General features: G+C 41.9%; 1 protein-coding gene across 4 annotated transcripts in view; it reads left to right on the top strand.

Annotated features, from left to right (window-relative positions):
• LTK (leukocyte receptor tyrosine kinase) overlaps window positions 1-18596 on the top strand; it is a 114480-nt gene that overhangs the window by 10885 nt on the left and 84999 nt on the right. For 2 of the 4 annotated variants that reach the window (XM_082239345.1, XM_082239344.1), the window contains exon 1: window positions 5726-5912. The exons of 1 other annotated variant lie outside the window; for it this stretch is intronic. In XM_082239345.1, the coding sequence (XP_082095471.1) occupies window positions 5852-5912 (61 nt within the window). In that variant the 5' untranslated portion in view covers window positions 5726-5851. Of the gene's footprint in view, window positions 1-5724; window positions 5913-18596 lie in introns of those variants that run through there. One more of the 4 variants, XM_082239346.1, reaches the window with a different exon arrangement.

Here is an 18596-nt window from a genome sequence, read left to right as displayed (position 1 = left end):
TTTGGGTATTCTGGGATCAGCATGAGTGTTTGTGGCTATTGGTGTTTTTGTTTTTGAACCGAGCCTGATGCCTTCCACATCCCTCAGCAGAAATAAGATGCTTTTTTGTTTTTATTATTACTAAAGTGACAGATTAATCCAAACAGGAAGATGAAGATATTAGACATCGTTTAAATGGGAAACAGATTTAAAACGTAATTCAGTTGGAGAGTTTCAGACAGTTTCAGATGTGTTTTGTTACTGTTTGCATATATTGGATCTGACATGTGCTTGCTGGTTTTGCAGATCTGGGGAAAATGAGCCTATTTCTATGTTGGCTTGCTGGGGATGTTGGCAACCTTTTTGGGCTACGATCTTTTATTTATAGATGTTCTTTTAGGTCAAAGTCAGGAAGCTAGGAGTAGGTTATCGTGTGCCAAGAAGGCATGCCTGCTCCTAATAATTCTGATCATGGTTGCATTCCCTCATTCTTCTCTCCTCTTGTGCAGGCATTCCACACTTCCGTTTCAGTTTCCAAGCTAATTACCAGTACACCTAATGCTCCAGCTGCGCTGCCTTTTTCTTTTAACTGTTTAGCATGGAATAGCTACCTTCAACAACTCATGCCTGTTTAGAAAATACTCTTACCTTTAACAGTCCTGGTTGGTGGGAAGGCCCTTTTGGTTGGTAACCACATGCTTACAGGGTGCTGATGATTCAGGAATCCCTTGCCTCTGCTGTCATTTCTCAGTATTTATGGATAAGTGCAGCTTCTCTAGTCCATTGCCTTGACAGCCAGCAGTTCCACCTAGTCAACCATCTCACCAGTGGCTGCTGATTTGCCAACACATTGGGGACGCGGGTGGCGCTGTGGTCTAAACCACAGAGCCTAGGGTTTGCCAATCAGAAGGTCGGCGATTCGAATCCCCACAACGGGGTGAGTTCGGTACCTACTCCTGCCAACCTAGCAGTTTGAAAGCACATCAAAGTGCAAGTAGATAAATAGGTACCACTACCGGGGAGAAGGTAAACGGCGTTTCCGTGTGCTGCTCTGGTTCGCCAGAAGTGGCTTAGTCATGCTGGCCACATGACCTGGAAGCTGTATGCCGGCTCCCTCAGCCAATAAAGTGAGATGAGCGCCACAACCCCAGAGTCGTCCACAACTGGACTTAATGGTCAGGGGTCCCTTTACCTTTACCTTTCTGATCATTACAAGCATGAGCCCAAAAGAAGCTCCCAAAATTGGACGGTTTTATTTCTACACTGTCCCATATTGTGAGATGACCCAGTGCAAATGAGTAGGTTTTTCTAAATTTCATACTGGAAGCCCCCCACCCAACACACCCACACACACACACACCTCTCCACATTTTCAAGCTTCATTTCTGCAAAACCTGTGTGGAAATAGCTACATATGGAGCAGTACAACTTGAACTAGTAACTGTGAGAAATCCCTTCGTAACATAAAAGTATTTGAATTTACATAACCCAGACCTATGAAAATACTGCAGCTCAACAGAATCATTTGCAATGTTGAGAAAGAAAGGGAGAATATTTTCAATTTGTTCCTGAAATCTCATTGGAAAATACCGTACTTCCAGGAAGGTGATGGATTTATTTTGTGTCAAGGTCATGCCTTGGCATTTCTTCCTCACCGTGAAGCTAGTAGGAGGTTTGGGGAGTAATCCCTATTGACAAATAAACTTACTTCACAAGCTGTGACCCTGAAGTGAGACTACTTGTGGGTACTAAACTTGACACGCTAACACACTGGATTTACTGCTGGAACTAATGTGGAATGCACTCTAATGTTACAGGATCTGTGCTTGATCATTAGTAGTGTGTAAAGAAAAGCAGCCTCTGTGTCCTCTCCTCTCCTGAGCTTTGAAGAAACACTGAAGATGGTGCTGAAGAAAAAGGACACACAGGTCCCATTATCCAAATGCTCATTATACAAAAAAATTCACTTATACAAACACAAGAAATTAGTACCCAGACCTCCCTATACATGCTGCAGTTTCAGATAGCCTCACAGTCTGACCTGCATGTAGTACTGTAAACAATTAAGCAGCCTTAAACAAGCCTTACTTTTTGTGTTTTGCTGGTTCACTAGAAACAGCAGCTGTTTCACTAGAAACCATGATGGGAGGGAGGAAGGGTGAGAGATCAGATGAATAAGAGAAAAATTTTCCCTCCTTGCTTGACTTTTGCAAGGTTTCAGGGGATTTTCATGGGTTTTTCTGGGTTTCTCCATCATTTTGAGGTCAAAATTCCGTGGTTGGGAATGTATTAGAAATCTCCCCATAGGAATCAATAGAAATCTTCAACTTGTTATGTGAACACTTGCCTAACAAACAATTTCCTGATGCCTTACTCCAAATACCTTACTCTCTGAGGCACCAAAGTAGCTCAGAGGTGCATCCCCTTGCACTTGGGCACTACCAGGCCAGTTGGCCAGAACTGGGTATTGCAACTCGTTGAGTCAGTTCCTGTCAAGCAAAACAAGTGGTCAGTGGGGTTTTGTCTGACCCTTTAAAATAACATGTAGTTCCTCAGAGAGCCAGTGTGGTGTAGTGGTTAAGAGCGGTAGTCTCGTAATCTGGGGAACCGGGTTCGCGTCTCCACTCTTCCACATGCAGCTGCTGGGTGACCTTGGGCTAGTCACACTTCTTTGAAGTCTCTCAGCCCCACTCACCTCACAGAGTGTTTGTTGTGGGGGAGGAAGGGAAAGGAGAATGTTAGCCGCTTTGAGACTCCTTCGGGTAGTGAAAAAGTGGGATATCAAATCCAAACTCCTCCTCCTCTTCTCAGTTTTAGCAACCTGTCTCTTGAATAAACACAAAGTTGGTTGGCTGGTATCACCTTCCCCAGTCTGCACTCCCTGCAGTATTATTATCATTAGTTATGGAAAGGTTTTATTGCTACGATTTTAAATATTTGTTGAAAGCCACCTTAAGGATTCCAATGTCTAGTCCAACACCGTACTTAACGCAGGAAACCCACTACGACAGCATCCCTGGATATTCAGGCTCTGCTTTAAAACTTTTGAAAAGCAAAGGACAACTATATACAGGGCTCTGTACTGCTTGGAGGAATGTTCACATAAAATGACATAAAATAGTGGAAATTTGGGATATATATATATATATATATATATATATATATATAATGAAATGTTCCACAATGGCTGCCATCTTTTCATATGGTTGGCTGCAACCTGAATATTCAGTGAATACCTTTCCCCAGATTGCCTGAACTACTCTTTTTCCACTTAGGAATATTATTATTATTTATTGAATTTGTATACCACCCTATACCCAGAGGCCTCAGGGCAGTTCACAGAACAAAATCAAAATATAAAACCATAGGAAGCTGCCTTATAGTGAGTCCATCCAACTTACCACACTGACAGTGGCTGCCTCTTTTGCATGCAAAGCAGTTGCTCTACCACTGAGCAAATCTATCCTTCCCTGATTTGCTGGAGCAAGCATGGCTGCCATTTTGAACAGCAACAGGCAGGAGCCAAGGCTGGATGAAGGGAGTGGGGGAGAAACAGAACAGAAGTACCTTTTCCTTATTGATGTTCTAGAGCTGTGGAAGTATATCTACCTGAACAGTAATAGCTAGAGCTGTACCTGAAGTCTCAAGTCTAGCCCTCCTCCAAAACTAGCCAGTGTGGTGTAGTGGTTAAGAGCAGTAGACTCGTAATCTGGTGAACCGTGTTCGTGTCCCCGCTCCTCCACATGCAGCTGCTGGGTGACCTTGGGCTAGTCACACTTCTTTGAAGTCTCTCAGCCCGACTCACCTCACAGAGTGTTTGTTGTGGGGGAGGAAGCAAAACAATTCATTCCCCAGAATGCCTACTATTCCATTAATCAGGACCTTTAGGGGCAAAAATTAAAATTGGTAAACACTCATGAGCTCACTATGTCAGGGAACAATTTTTTTGCCTTTGTAGCAAGAGAAGAAATAATGAACTCAGTCACTGCAGCAGTACTAGACCTGGAACGGGACTTTTTATTGTGAATGAATGAAATTGCTTCTTTTCCAGTAATGGCATTGGTCCGCCCTTTTACCATCCTAAACAATTGGCTTATAACCTGGATAGATTGTAGGTAACTACATGGCAGTGCTAGCACTCATCTCCATATAATAGTTGAAAATGTTCAAATTACTTAGCAATTTTAGGTTCATTCTCCAAGGAACAAACTAGCCTTTTGGAACCTCCCCCACCCCCTGCTTAATCTGCTGCAGCAGTGATCACATCACATTGACTACAATTGGCTACCAGTTTGGTGTAGTGGTTAAGAGCAGTGGACTCGTAATCTGAGGAACCGGGTTCGCGTCTCTGCTCCTCCACATGCAGCTGCTGGGTGGCCTTGGGCTAGTCACACTTCTTTGAAGTCTCTCAGCCCCACTCACCTCACAGAGTGTTTGTTGTGGGGGAGGAAGGGAAAGGAGAGTGTTAGCCGCTTTGAGACTCCTTTGGGTTAGTGATGAAGCGGGGTATCAAATCCAAACTCCTCCTCCTCCTCTTCTTCTTCTTCTCAAAACACTAAAGAGTGGAGATGGTGGGTACAGCAGCAAAGAGGTCCCACATCAGTACCTGAAGTACCACCTCAGCTGACATTGGTTGCTATAGTATCCTTTCTCCTATTTTTTTAAAAATAAATTATATTCAAGGGGCAGCCAACCAGGTAAGTACATGGTCACCATTGCCCATTTTATTACTTTTACATAAAAATACATTATCCTTTTCTACAATAATTATTTTTTACTTTTAAAACCACAACTGGGCACTTTTATCCTTTTATTTCTGTAGCAGTGGTGGTCCTATAAGTAAGTCAAACTGCACACGCTCATAATATTTCTGCGGTTTTTTTTAGCAGGGTTGGCAAACTGTTGTCTGTTCATTTGCTCTAGCATGTCGAGAAGGTAGTAACAGCTGTAAAGCACGGAATAGCAGTGGCAGGGGACCCATGGTCTTCTTAAAGGGAGTACCATTAAGTCTAGTAAGCAGGCACCTCTAGGTGCTGCAGCAGAAAGGTTCCAATTGCCGAGTGTCGGTGCCGACACATCTATAGGAAGTGTTTGTCTATGTGTCTTCTTCCATTAGTAACACAGATATGCAAGGAAGAGGTAGAAGTTTTAAAATGCCCAACAAAAGCATAACATGGGAAGTTGCCTGAGGTCTCCATCTGCTTTTGTGCAATTGCGGCAGATAGAAAAATGGCTTGGCTATCTTAGAATATGGCTTTTCCTGTGGGGAACGTGAAGTGATAAGCAAAGGTTGTCAATCAAAATGTTCACATCTGTATGCAATTAATATAATGGAAGCTGCTAAGGAAAAATTGGGGTTTGGCTTTTACAGCCCATCTCCAATGTTAGGGGCTCCTTTGAGAGGAAGGAGTGGTATATAAATTTAATATAAAAAAATAAATTAACAAAGATGCTGCTGTCAGGGACCAGGTTAAAAAGAGCTTAGTTTGCCCAGGCTTGCATCTCCCTTACAAACAAACCCGGAGTGTTTCTGCCTAGGCAGTTTCAGGGTGGGGTGGGGGTGCTCAGCTGACAAAATCAGTTCTTCCAGCTGAATGCTAATGTTTAAATAAATGGACACACAGAGGTGTTAATAATTCATGCTGTTCTGCTTCTTGAATTTGCTGAAGGAGGTGAATGCACAGGGGGTGACGAAACCATGAGGGCTTTAGGACCCATGAGAGTCTCCCCTAGCAGGAGGTGGAATTCTTCTATAAGCCAGCAAGAGTCCAAGCATTAACACCAGAGCTCTTGCAGAGCCTTAGAGAGAAGGACTGGCACACAGGGAAGAGGGTCAGTGCTGGCAGAGAGTCATAGGGGACCCAGCAAAGTCATGGATTTCCTCCTGCAGCTGGTTCTCTGCCTTCAGCTAGTCCCCTGGACCACCACTCTAGGTAAGGCACTTGGTTGTTGGTGTATTTCCATCCCTTCCTGGTGCAGAATCTGCCTGGTGACTTAGAATTCTCTTCTTTTTCTTCATCTTTTTGAAAGTTGATGGGTGTGTGGGGGGAGTTAAATGGAAAAAGGAAATATATAGGAAACTCACCAAGTGGCTGTCACATTAGACTCTTTTATCCAGCTCTGATCATTGCCAAATAGATTTGAACCATATACATTTTGTAAATAAAAAAGGCAGACTGTCTTGCAGTGGGGTAATGCTGAGTTATGAAAACTGAAAGTGGGTTTTCCTAGCGCGTAGTGCTTGAGAAATACTGTATGGTATCTTATGCTGATGCTGAAAATGCTTGCCTCACGCTTTGGCTGAAGCTGTTTCAGAAGGGAAGCAAAAGATTGCCTCGTGCAAATCCCATGTTTTTGCTTGGGGATGCTTTTCAGGGTGAGGGATGCATAAAAGGGGGGACTTTGGGAAGGTGTACTGGAGAGGAAAGCGTACTTTCTGTGTAGGTAGTGTGGGTTGGCCGAGTGGGGGAGAGAAAACAGGTTTATTAGAGATCTTAGAAGGAAGGGGTGTGACAGGCTCCTAAAGAGTGCTATGCAAGCTGAGTTTGGAATAGAGGCTCAGTAGTTTAGGTTTGTTTATCACTGTCTGCTGTAATCTGGATCCCAGGGAGCAAAATGAAATAAGGGTGACTTGGGAACTCCAGAGGAAGGGCAGGAGAGTTGGAAGAATGGAAATAAAATTAAAATTGCTATCTGTTTGAAGGATGGCTGCCAGGAGGTGGCGGGGTGCAATTTGTTATGATATCTGTTGTATTTTTATTCCACTTTCTGACCAAAAAGGCTCCCCAAACTGTTGTGTGACATTTTTTAAAAAGCCCATTTTAAAATCTACAGTAAAATGCAATTTAAGCAGGACAGTGATAGGGTACACTTACGTACTTGAACATTGCATGCAGTACATTGTATAGGAGTCCCATGCAATGACTGGATAACTAGCTGAGAACAGATTGCCAAAATACTTGGAAGCTTCAGCACTATTGTAGAAGATCATGTTGTTGTTTAGTCGTTTAGTCGTGTCCAACTCTTCGTGACCCCATGGACCAGAGCACGCCAGGCACTCCTGTCTTCCACTGCCTCCCGCAGTGGAAGATCATAGACCTCCTCAAATCCTTACTCAGCCGTGAAGCTCATTGAGGGACCTTGGGCTAGTCACTGTCTCTTAGCCTAACCCACTTCCCATGGTTGTCATGAGAGTAAACTGTGGAGGCAGGAAACCATGTACACTGCCTTGAGCTCCTTGCAGGAAAGGTGGGATATAAATCAAGTCAATAAATAACTTTGGCTACTTAAGAATAGCTGCTTCAGTGCCAAATAAGAAGGAAAAAAGTAGCAACGGTACAAAGCCGAGAACAAAAGTAGTGCCATCTTCAAATTGGAAGTATTTATTCTTACCCTCCTTATTTCTCAATTCCTGCTTAAGATGTTGACGTTCTGACATTGTTTGCCACATCCGTCTGTCAGAAACAAAGGGAAAATAAACTACCGTATTTTTTGCACCACAACACTCACTTTTTTCCTCCTAAAAAGTAAGGGGAAATGTCTGTGCGTGTTATGGAGGGAATGCCTACGGGTGGCATGCCTACAGATTTTCCTCCTCTAAAAACTACGTGCGTGTTATGGTCGGGTGCGTGTTATAGAGCGAAAAATTTATTAGTTTGGCAGCCAGGAGTCCCTGACTTTTCTGTACAGTCCTGGCTGAGATCTATTTGTTCTTCTGAGTCATACCCCGTTTCAAGCGAGCCCGTGTTCATTTCAGCAGGGAGTTCCATTGAAAAATGTTTGTCATGAGGTAGTAACTTAAAGAGATTTTGCATGTTGCTGGTTCTGAAGGGGTTTGTGAGGATACTACTTTATTCTTTAAACCGTCACAGATGCTTGCCCATAAAAGCAGGACACAGCAGCTTCCTAAGCAGTTTGTGGTTGCCTGGCATACGATTAAAACCCACCAAACACCACGCGGGAGGGGCGCTGAATTTTAAATTTCTGCAATTTCCCCAAACTGCCTGTTGGCTTTTTAATCTCTAAACTTATTGGTGGTCCAAACAGGGAAACCAGAAAGAAGTACAGCGGTACCTCAGGTTAAGTACTTAATTCGTTCTGGAGGTCTGTTCTTAACCTGAAACTGTTCTTAACCTGAAGCACCACTTTAGCTAATGGGCCTCCTGCTGCCACCGCGCCGCCAGAGCACGATTTCTGTTCTCATCCTGAAGCAAAGTTCTTAACCCAAGGTACTATTTCTGGGTTAGCGGAGTCTGTAACCTGAAGCATATGTAACCTGAAGCGTATGTAACCCAAGGTACCACTGTATTCATAAATGTTATCTTCTGGCTGACCAAGAGGGCCAGATTAGACACATAAAAAGCATGGAACATACTACGTGGTGCAGAATTTAACCTTCTGAGAACCACAGATTATATTGTTTGAATTTTAAAAAGCAGGTTTCTAGCCCATATGATGTAGAAGCTAGGCTTGGAACTCAGGGGTCAATGAATGTGTTCTGAAACGGTCAAAGAGAATTGGGGAGTCGGTAGAATCCCAGTGGTCAGGGAACAGTTCTCTAGTGTTTGGCTCACTTCCCCGTTAGCAGAATTAGCAAAATATGAACAAGTTTAAAAGATACGCATAATTAATAAATATTTTCAAGTTGCTTTGTTTCAACCCTCCAATGTTGTGAAGATGAACTCATTTGTAATAGCCCTATTCTCATGCTATGAGTAACTTCTTATGCCCCCCACCCATACACATGGGGGGGGTTGGGTCTCTTCCACCTTCTGTATGCATTTGTGTATTCTGCAGTATTTAAATTTCGAGAAGATGATTATTCTTGAAGTTTACAATCTCCAAGAAAAATATACCGTATATACTTGAGTATAAGCTGACTTTTTCAGCACATTTTTTATGCTGAAAAAGCCCCCCTTGGCATATACTTGAGTGAGGGTCCTTTCAGGCTGCTCCTTCCTTCGCCGATGCCTTTGCCGCTGTCGGCGGCTGTGGAGGAGGAACGAGCAGACTGAAAGCAGCCCTTTCCAGCTGCTTGTTCTTCCTCCGCCGCTGCCGCCACCAGCCTCTGGTGTGGTGAACCGGTTTATACTCGAGTCAATAAGTTTTCCCAGTTTTTTTGTGGTAAAATTACTGGTAGGTGCCTCGGCTTATATTCGGGTTGGCTTATACTTGAGTATATACGGTAATCAACTTCCTCAGCAGTTGCGTTGTGTGTGAAATAACTGGCTGTGAGCTGCATTTTAGTGTTCCTGCACAAGCATTTGTGTCATGAAAAATGCATCCTCCCACCTACTCAGAGATTCAACTTCCAGAAACCCTGCAGAGAGAGATGAAACACGCTAGTGAGTCACAAAAATAACCTAAAAAGCAAAAAAGAACAAAGGATTCTGTAGCACCTTAAAAAAGCAAAGGCAAGCGTGTTGGTCCAGTGTGTGTGTGTGTGTGTGTGTGTGTGTGTGTGTGTTCATTCTAAAATCCACAGTTGGCCAATGCCTTTATTAGGACCAACCAGAATGTTACAAAACAGTGAGCAAGCTTTTGAGTTCTCCAGAGCTCTTCCTCAAGTTGCAGGCTACAGTAAGCAGGTTATTCTGAAGAACTCAAAAATTTGTTTACTCTTGTGTGACATTTTGTTTGGTCCTAATAAAGGTATTGGCAAAACTTGGGTTTTCATAGAATCATAGAACTGTAGAGTTGGAAAGTACCAATAAACAACAGGCTGACAATTATTCCCCCAAACAACTCCCCCTGCCCAGAAAATAACAAAATGGGATAGTGATTCTGCAGGGGTTTGGGGGTCAGAAAATGGGAATTGTCCCAATAAATATTGCCCTTTTGGAGCAGTGTATGTGGTTTGCAGAATTTACTTACGATAGGTTGCAGAATTTGGTGGAAGCTCAGCATGGCAAATTTGGGTTCTCTGCCTTTTTGTGGAACTGTGAGGCAAATCCTGAACTCCTGGTTCCTCATATAAGGCATGATTGATGATTGAACTGTTTTAGTGACGCTGAAATCACACTGAATTTAGTGACTGCTTTGTCCTTGTTGTTGCTACAGACCTGTACTGAGTGAGTGGTGGGATTTAGGTCCATTTATGAGGTAAATTAAACTCTTCCCATCAAAAACATCCCATTGAAACGGGAATAAACTTGAAGGGAACATGGTGTGTGGGGGGGGGAGGGAAGCTAGGAATAACAATCCACAAATCACATGCTACAACTTCTATGAGAAAACTATGTGTACCATTTCTAAAGCAGAAAGTACTAGGCTGCAAAATACTAGAAAGGGGAAGGGCAAAAATAAAGCAGTGTTGCTGTCGGTAAATGAAACCTTACTGTTTTTCATTGGCAGCGTTCTGTCCTTTGGAATCAGCGAAACAAACCTTAGTAACATAAATTCCAATGATGATTTGCTGCTGGGTCATTGTGTCCTCTTTGTAGGAGGAGTGAACTGTTTCTGATCCTCTGCACGGTGATAATGTTCATATTAGGAGAACCCACAGAAACCCGTTTGTAATTGACAGCAGTTTAGTAATTGAACACAAGAGGATGGATTGTTACAGTTCAAGCATTCTCTTGGGAGACTATGTTTGCAACAAGAGCCATCCTGTTCAGACTCTTGCTTTCAGACTTTCTTACTATGCGCAGTAAAAGCTATGGGACTCAAAAGGAATGAAAAATACTAAGAAGCAAAATATTAATGGCTGCTCTAACATAAGTGATTCCTTCCTGATGATTGCTGAATATATGGGAGTGTTATGTGGTTTGCAAAAGTCTGGGCATTTCTGTATGCGTGTACAGTTACCAGAAGCTGCTGTGTTGTTGTTGTTTTTTGTGTTGTGTGTATGTGGGAGACACAGTTGGCCCACAAGGCTTGTCCTCTATGGAGAAGAATCTGTGAGCAAAGCTTAGGTGAGAATGCAGAAAATATGTTTAAAGTGCATGTGAACACTAAACATCAGAATCTAGGTTCCAATTCCTGGTGATTTTTTTCAAGTCTGCGTTGGGACAATGAGGTAGAATTTCTAGAGTTGGTCTTCAACATCATGCATAATTCCTTGCCCAGATCTGACAGGCAGATTATGGAAAATATGCAAATATGTGTACAGTTACGGTACATACCTTTTTCAGGTTACATAATTTAACTTTCAATGCATCTGATTTTGGGTTACCTTGGCACAGAGATTTATTTGTGTGCATGAACATGAAAAATATTCAAAATCCTAGATATAAGTGTAGCTATTTTATATATCTTACTAGAACCACTGTTGAAACCAAACATTTCCCTAAAATGAGAACTTTTGTTTTATAACCCAGCACTGGATCTTTTCTTTTAAGTAGTCAGAAAAGTAATGATGAAAACTTGCATAACCATTTCATTATTGGACATTTAAAGGACCAGAAACTCGAGGTGGGGATGAGGCATGATTCATAGAAGATAGGATAGATTCTGCCTATATATGAGGAATTTCAATCTTAATGGGTTACACAACCCATATTTGCATAGATAGATGAAGTAATGTGAACCAAATGGTCGCAGAGACCCATTATCATGGTGGGTGTCAGCTGTATCTGTGAATGCTTGTTCTTGCATGTCATTTGTCCACATGAGCTTGTGTTGTAGGGTGTCTGTATGCAGATGGCAATGTATTGTATGAATGAGACGCCAAATATCTAGGAAAAGGGAATGAGTGGAGTAAAACAGATTCTGATCTGATGGAAATCTATATTGGGTTGGCATCCTTCTGTCTCAAGAGACAATGGAGGACTTTGACTTTGGGGATGAATCAAATTGTTGGAAGGTTACAACACCTGCTATGGCTGTAGAGACCGATATGGGAGAGACCTTCCTGATGTGGAAGGTGTTGTGGTGTCACACCTGGTGGTTGTAAGTTGCCCACGACTCACTTCCAGAAAGCAACATGCTCAACATGCAAGCCTAGCTGGTAGACCTTCATCTTGGTACTGGACATTAGAATCGTGGGGGACATGTTGTATCCTTCTGGGTAGTTTCTCCACCCATTGGTGCCCACCCTGCACTCGGTTCTCACCTGTGGCTCCTAGAAGCTGTTAGCAATGTGACAGGGACCAAACCCTGGATAACTGCTTCGACTAGTTGGTTAAACCAGGTGAGGGTAGCTGATGGGTCTTAAATCCTCAGTAAGTTAGGGGCTTGCCTATTCCCTGCATGTGAAGACAGGTTCCCATGGTTTGAGTGGACAAGACCAATAGTGGGTCCAATGGTAATCAACCTGGGAAGGTAAGGTAGCCCATCTAGGATAAGAAAAACTCTCATCACAAACCTCTAAATTAGTTTGGAGATTGTATTTAATAACAGTCAGATTGAATCAAATAAACAAGGAATATCCGGTGTTATGTTGGAGAGGATGCCAGTAAACCAGAAATTATGTTCGCATGTGGTGGGGGTGTAAATATGTACAATTTTTCTGGCAAAGGGTGTTTAAGGAGATAACAGAAATCACTAGGTTAAAGCTGACCGAAAGTCCAGAGGTATCAATTTACGATGGGGTGGAAGGTTTGCAGACTATGAAAGACTTGCTCACAAATTTATTGACAGCTGCATAAATTATGATAGCTAGGAAGTGGAAAGGGCAAGCAGAATATAAAATGGAAGAATGGTATAAAGAGGTGTGGGATATAGCTATTAATGATAAATTAACATGTGCCATTAAGATAGGATGGGGAATACGTAGGACAAATGATTTTGAGGATATATGAAAGGTGTTTGAAGAATTTGTACTGTTAAAATGGAAAGGGGTCAAACCATTGCAAGAGGTGTTAAAATTTTGGGAGGTTGGATAGTTACAATGGAATGGTCTTGGTGGTGGGGTGCACATTTTTATTCTTATTTATTTATGATTATTACTGTGTCAAAAGAAAAAAAGAAAAAGAAAACCTCCACTACCTTGCGGCTATGCTTGTTTGTGAGAAAAGCTTTGGGAAATCTATGTATGCAACCTTTTTATCGGTCACATTTCAAGGCCCTTGGGTGTCTTTATGGCAAGATCCATCTGTGAAATGCTTTTAACTTAAACAGAAAAAAGAATCCAAATTATTCACATTTCCATACAGTGTATTTATTTGATTGGACCATGTGCATAGCTGGAACTTTTGTGCTTCCACCCGTTTCTTCAGTCAGATCTTGTTTTCTCCTATGGAGTTGAAATGGCAATAATGTTCAACTGTGCTTATCCCCTTCCAGTAGTGTTTGCATTTACAAAGTTCACTGTAGATTATAGCACAGAATTTCCTATCAGTTAACATGACATAAACTTGGTTCAGAGGAATGAAGAGGTCTTGGTGACAAGTGTGACCAAACCTGTGAGGAACAGCCAAGTGCGTGAGAGCCTTATTAAAAGCTGGGTGATCAGTGTGTTTGTGTGTTTAATGGGATAGTTGGATATCAGAGTCCCAGGGAACTTATCCAGTCTTTGTTAAGTACCTCTGATATAAAAGTACAAGTGGCACTTTTGCAATATGGTAGCAATTTTCCATATGACCTGTGCAGGTAGAGCACACTGAGCAGAGAGGGAACGCTAGTGCAATACCTTGCTAATGGGTTCTGTTGCAGTCGTTCTGGTTTGTCAAGTTTTCAGGAGCATTTAGTCCCTTTAGAAACAACAAGCCAGACTTCCTAGCTTTTGCACAGTCTCAATCACTACCGCCATGCAATGTACCTGCTATGCCCAGAGAAGCTTGCTTGATTCCATCCCTTGCTCTGCAATGACAGTGGCTTTAGTGATGAATCTGATAGTGAAAAGGATTGACTTAATAGTTCTCCCCACCCCTTGCCTCCTGCTCCCTTATCTATCAGAGAGGCCACTGACAAGGCCCGTGCCAAGGCTGCTTTTCCAAGCGTGATTCTTCTGATCAGCAGTAGTTGTATGCATCAGAAGCCGTAAGCAAAGGAGGCCAACAAATGCTGGCAACAAGGGGAGAGAGGCAGTGTGATTTGGGAGGATGTCATGAGAGACCACCTCTTCTTATGTGAACAATCCTTGATAAAAGGTCTGTTAACAACACAATATCTATATTGAATGGAGAAAAATGACAGCATCTTCTCTTTAGGGAAGAAGGATCTGGGACACACAGAGGCACACCACTGTTGTGTGCCTAGCACCCAGTGAGTGGCAGGTACTGCCAGCTCAATGATGTCATCACAACACTAGGATAGATTCCTTACCTACACTGCCATAACTAGATTCCCAAAAGCACAAGGGGAGCTAGTCATGATTTCAGCCCTGCTCAAGTTATAAGTCAGAGATAGGATTGCATACTTAATACAGGTGATTCTTGTTAGTTTAATAAACACGGGTATAAACCGATTTAACATATTTCTTTGGCTGAAAAAAGAGAGAGGGACTGGAACCTGCTGATATCATCGGCATTTCTTCAGACTTTACACCATAATAATTATTATTATTTGCAAGATAATGTGTTTTGAACATCATCTAACTATGGAATATAAATCAGCATGAAACACACATGTGCAGAATGTTCTAGATTGTGACACCAAAAGCCAAAATTAAAACAATGCAAACTCCCCAAACCCAAAGACTAGCCACAGAAGGAAGATGAGGAACAACTTTTCTGACTTTTCCATAATGTTAGACACCTACTGATTCAAGAAGAGTTCCAAAGACAAGAGCTATACCTTTGTAAGAGTATTTATAAAGCATCAGCTAAAAAGAAATATATATTTGGCGGTATAAAATGAAATCATTAAAATGTGATAAAGTCATAAAATGCAGAACAAATGCTCAAAAAACACTGAATCAAATTAATTCTCTAAAAATGTTTGGCGAAAGAAAACAAAAATTCAGTTGCTGCCCTGTTTTATTTCAATAGCAGCAGTGTTCCAAAACACTAGTGCTACTATGCTAAAAACCTTGGTTCATGTAGAAACTAAACAAATATAACATTAGGCTTCTCAGTGTACTGATATGGCTGCTGCATAAGGAGCAAAGTAACCTGGTCCTAAGGCCATTTTAGGGCTTTATACAATGGTATCTTGAACTGGCAGCCAATGCAGAGCTTTCAGCAGCGGCGTAATATGCGGATGTGGAGCTGCTCCAGCCAAAAGCTGGGCTGCAGCATTCAGCACTACCTGCAAATTAGAATTTCCCATGTGGCACATATGGCAACGAGCCAGTCTTATATCTACCCTGCTTGTTTGTATTTGCAACTTGATTTTGAGCATAGTGATTCCTTTTTGAGAATACCCCTTTAGTCCTTTAAGTATGTGAAAAGGCATGCTTGTGACCTGTTAATGTTGTGTTTACATTTTAATATTGCATTAATGGAATGCACTCCAGAAAACATGAAAGCAATCTAACTGAAACATTTATGCATGTTTGCCATGATACTCATCTCTCTTGACTCATTTGCTTAGGGTGTTTATATACCACTTTTCATCAGCAGGTGTCCTCACAGTAGTTTCCAGAACAATAAATAAAACATGATCATTATCAAAGCATCAACAGCAAAACAGCAAAACTTGAAATGATACAATTACAAAGCAGACTCAAGGCTCAGAAAAGTCTTAAGCAAAGGCTAGAGAAGCAACAGAATATTATGGCCATTTGTGTCCCCAAGGTTCCACCGCTGGAGCACCACCACCAATAAGACCCTGCCCCAGATGCCTACAGAGCAAGCTCTGGCAAAACTGGATACTGAGCAGAGAATTTCATGGTTTACAGTGCACAGTGACACATCTTGGGAAGTAACAGAATTACCTCTAGTGCTGCATTATTTGCTGAATACAGCAAATCCCTTTCAGTGTATCAGTCACCTATCAGCGCCACTTTGCTATACAGCAATCCATTCAACTTTTACAAACATCCAGCACATTTCATTTCATTCAGATAATTTTGCCTGCCTAATTTTCAAACAGAGAGCATTCTTTCTCAGTACTCTCAAAAAGTGTTTACATACATTGGCCTTGGCGAAAGCCAGTAGTGAGCATCCACAGATCAAGAAAATAATGCCACTGAACCTCCTCCAAGGCTGGGGGGGGGGGAATAAAGGCTAATGATTTGGTGCTGTAGCACTGCTAGAGGAACACCTGTATCTTGCCCTTATTTCCCTCATGTATCTGTGGAATGTGTGGATTATCTGGAATACCGAAATACTACTACACATGACCAAACAGCTCCCACATATTTTCACAGCCATGCTGCAGTATAATTCCGCATGTCTGGTGCCTCCCCTCTTCACTGCTATATTCTTGTGCCAAGTGTCAAAAGAGGTGATGATAAAAATAAACAAAAAGTGCCCTTCTTTATTTGGCTTTGTTCAGCTGCCTGGAACAAACGAACACCAGATTCTTAATGATTTTCTGGGTTTATGCAGGGTCTTCCTTTAATAAAGAAACTAAAGCATTTTAGTCTGGAAATGACTTCAAGGCAGAGCACTATTCTAGCATGGGATGCTAGTCAGCAAGAAAAGGGAGAGGTTAAAACCCTCTCCCTGGCAGTTTGTTAAATTCCCAGCTGCAAATCTGCACATTCCAGCTTTTTAGCTGCCTTTCAATGCTGCATTAAATTATTTTTCTGAGCTGGTAAAGGTAAAGGGACCCCTGACCATTAGGTCCAGTCATGGCTGACTCGGGGGCTGCGGTGCTCATCTCGCTTTATTGGCCAAGGCAGCCGGCATACAGCTTCCGGGTCATGTGGCCAGCATGACTAAGCCGCTTCTGGCGAACCAGAGCAGCGCATGGAAACACCGTTTACCTTCCTGCCAGAGCGGTACCTATTTATCTACTTGCACTTTGACTTGCTTTCAAACTGCTAGGTTGGCAGGAGCAGGGACTGAGCAACAGGAGCTCACCCCGTCGTGGGGATTTCAACCGCCGACCTTCTGAATGGCAAGTCCTAGGCTCTGTGGTTTATCTCACAGTGCCACCCACTGGTAGGCACAGCTATAAAGTGTTCCTTGGGAGTCTTGGACAGTAGATATTGTTACATGGCCACCCCAATCTCCGCCAAGCGGCTGCCCAAGAATCCAGGGGGTTCCAGGCACTCACCCAGGGTTGTGTTTCCACTGGGAAATAAAGGCACAGCTTTTCTTAAAGGCTAGTGTCTTTAAGAAAGATGGTTTATTGTACACATTATTTACACCTGGGTCTACAGTGCGTTACATCTCAAGAGGGGCCTGTTCCAGCATGACCTCTCAAGAGGGGCAGTGCAGCATTGGAGCCCAAGGCATCCTGCACCCATGCCTCTGTCCCAGCATGCCATGGTTCAGCCCTGCATGGCATCTGCCTGGCGTTCTGGCTCCACCCTTCTCCTGTTGAAGAGGATGTGATCCCAGATCCCTCAAAGGTGATGGTGGTCTGACCTGAAAAAACATTCCTGGGACCCAGAAGCTTTTATCAACTCAGTGAAATTTGCTTCTGGCACAATTTAAACATATGTAGACAATCTATAGATAAACATATATAAACAATTTAAATATATATAGAAACAAACCAACAAATGGATAAAATTCATTGCCAATTCATTGCCCTTTCATGACACTTCAAATCAGGGTGATTTGATTTTAGATGGCAGGTGAGGGATAGGGGGGAAGTGGGGCACATTGATACACCAACAATATTTCAATATCAAGAAATGTTATTTGTTTCACGACATCACTAAAATGTGTCTATACATGTGTGAGTACAACAGTTGCAACCGCGCTGCCAGCCAGTTAGTCGTTGGCGTTTGACGAGAGTAAATGTGTTCTTAGCACAACTAAAAAATTATATGAAATTCAAAAGTGTTCCAACACTGTTTTACATCGTTTAGTTTAAATACCAAAGCTAAGTTATTCCACTCAGTAATCAGGATTCTGCATGATTTTTAAACAAGTTTAGTGGTTTTATTAATAATTGTTGGTTTTTTTGAAAATGTCCGTTGGGGCATATAAAAGGTATTGGGTACAATAGTGCCCCAATATACAAGTTTGCATGAAATCTCTAAACTCATTAATTTTGAAAAGGAAAAAAAATGTTTACTACGTGGCCAAAGTCATTTCTAAACATAATATGACTGGTTATCAAGTGTCATATCTCAGGAAAAAACCAGGATCTTGTATGTTTGTCTTCCCCATTATAGAAGATACGGCAAGCGTTGATTTCAAGGACGTTTTCTTGCCGTTGCCAAAACCAAATTTCCCAGAGGGCACATCTCAAACATCATCTCTTTATACTTTTTCTATTGACTTAAGTGGATATAATGTGCAATAGAAGCTACACGTTAAGTAATTATCTTATTTTTTATAAGCATTTCGTTTAAATTACTGTTTTTTTGACTACCTAATGTGAGTTCTTATACTTTTAAAGTTTTTCCAGTTTTTTTTTTAAATGGATAGGTGTTTGAGGAAAGATTAATATAAGTTTTGATATTTTGTTAAGAAAACCTGCCATAAAGTCTATGATATAGAATCATAGAATCATAGAGTTGGAAGAGACCACAAGGGCCATCGAGTCCAACCCCCTGCCAAGCAGGGAAACACTGTTAGTTTTGATACGTAATTTAGATTTTAAATAACAAATTGTAAGGCTGATTATGATCTCTCACAATAAAAAATGTTTTTTCATTAAATTTGTGCAAA

Source organism: Podarcis vaucheri, assembly GCF_965113315.1.
Source record: "Podarcis vaucheri genome assembly, chromosome: 1".
Taxonomy (NCBI): Eukaryota; Metazoa; Chordata; class Lepidosauria; order Squamata; family Lacertidae; genus Podarcis; species Podarcis vaucheri.
This window is presented reverse-complemented; position numbering and strand designations above follow the sequence as displayed.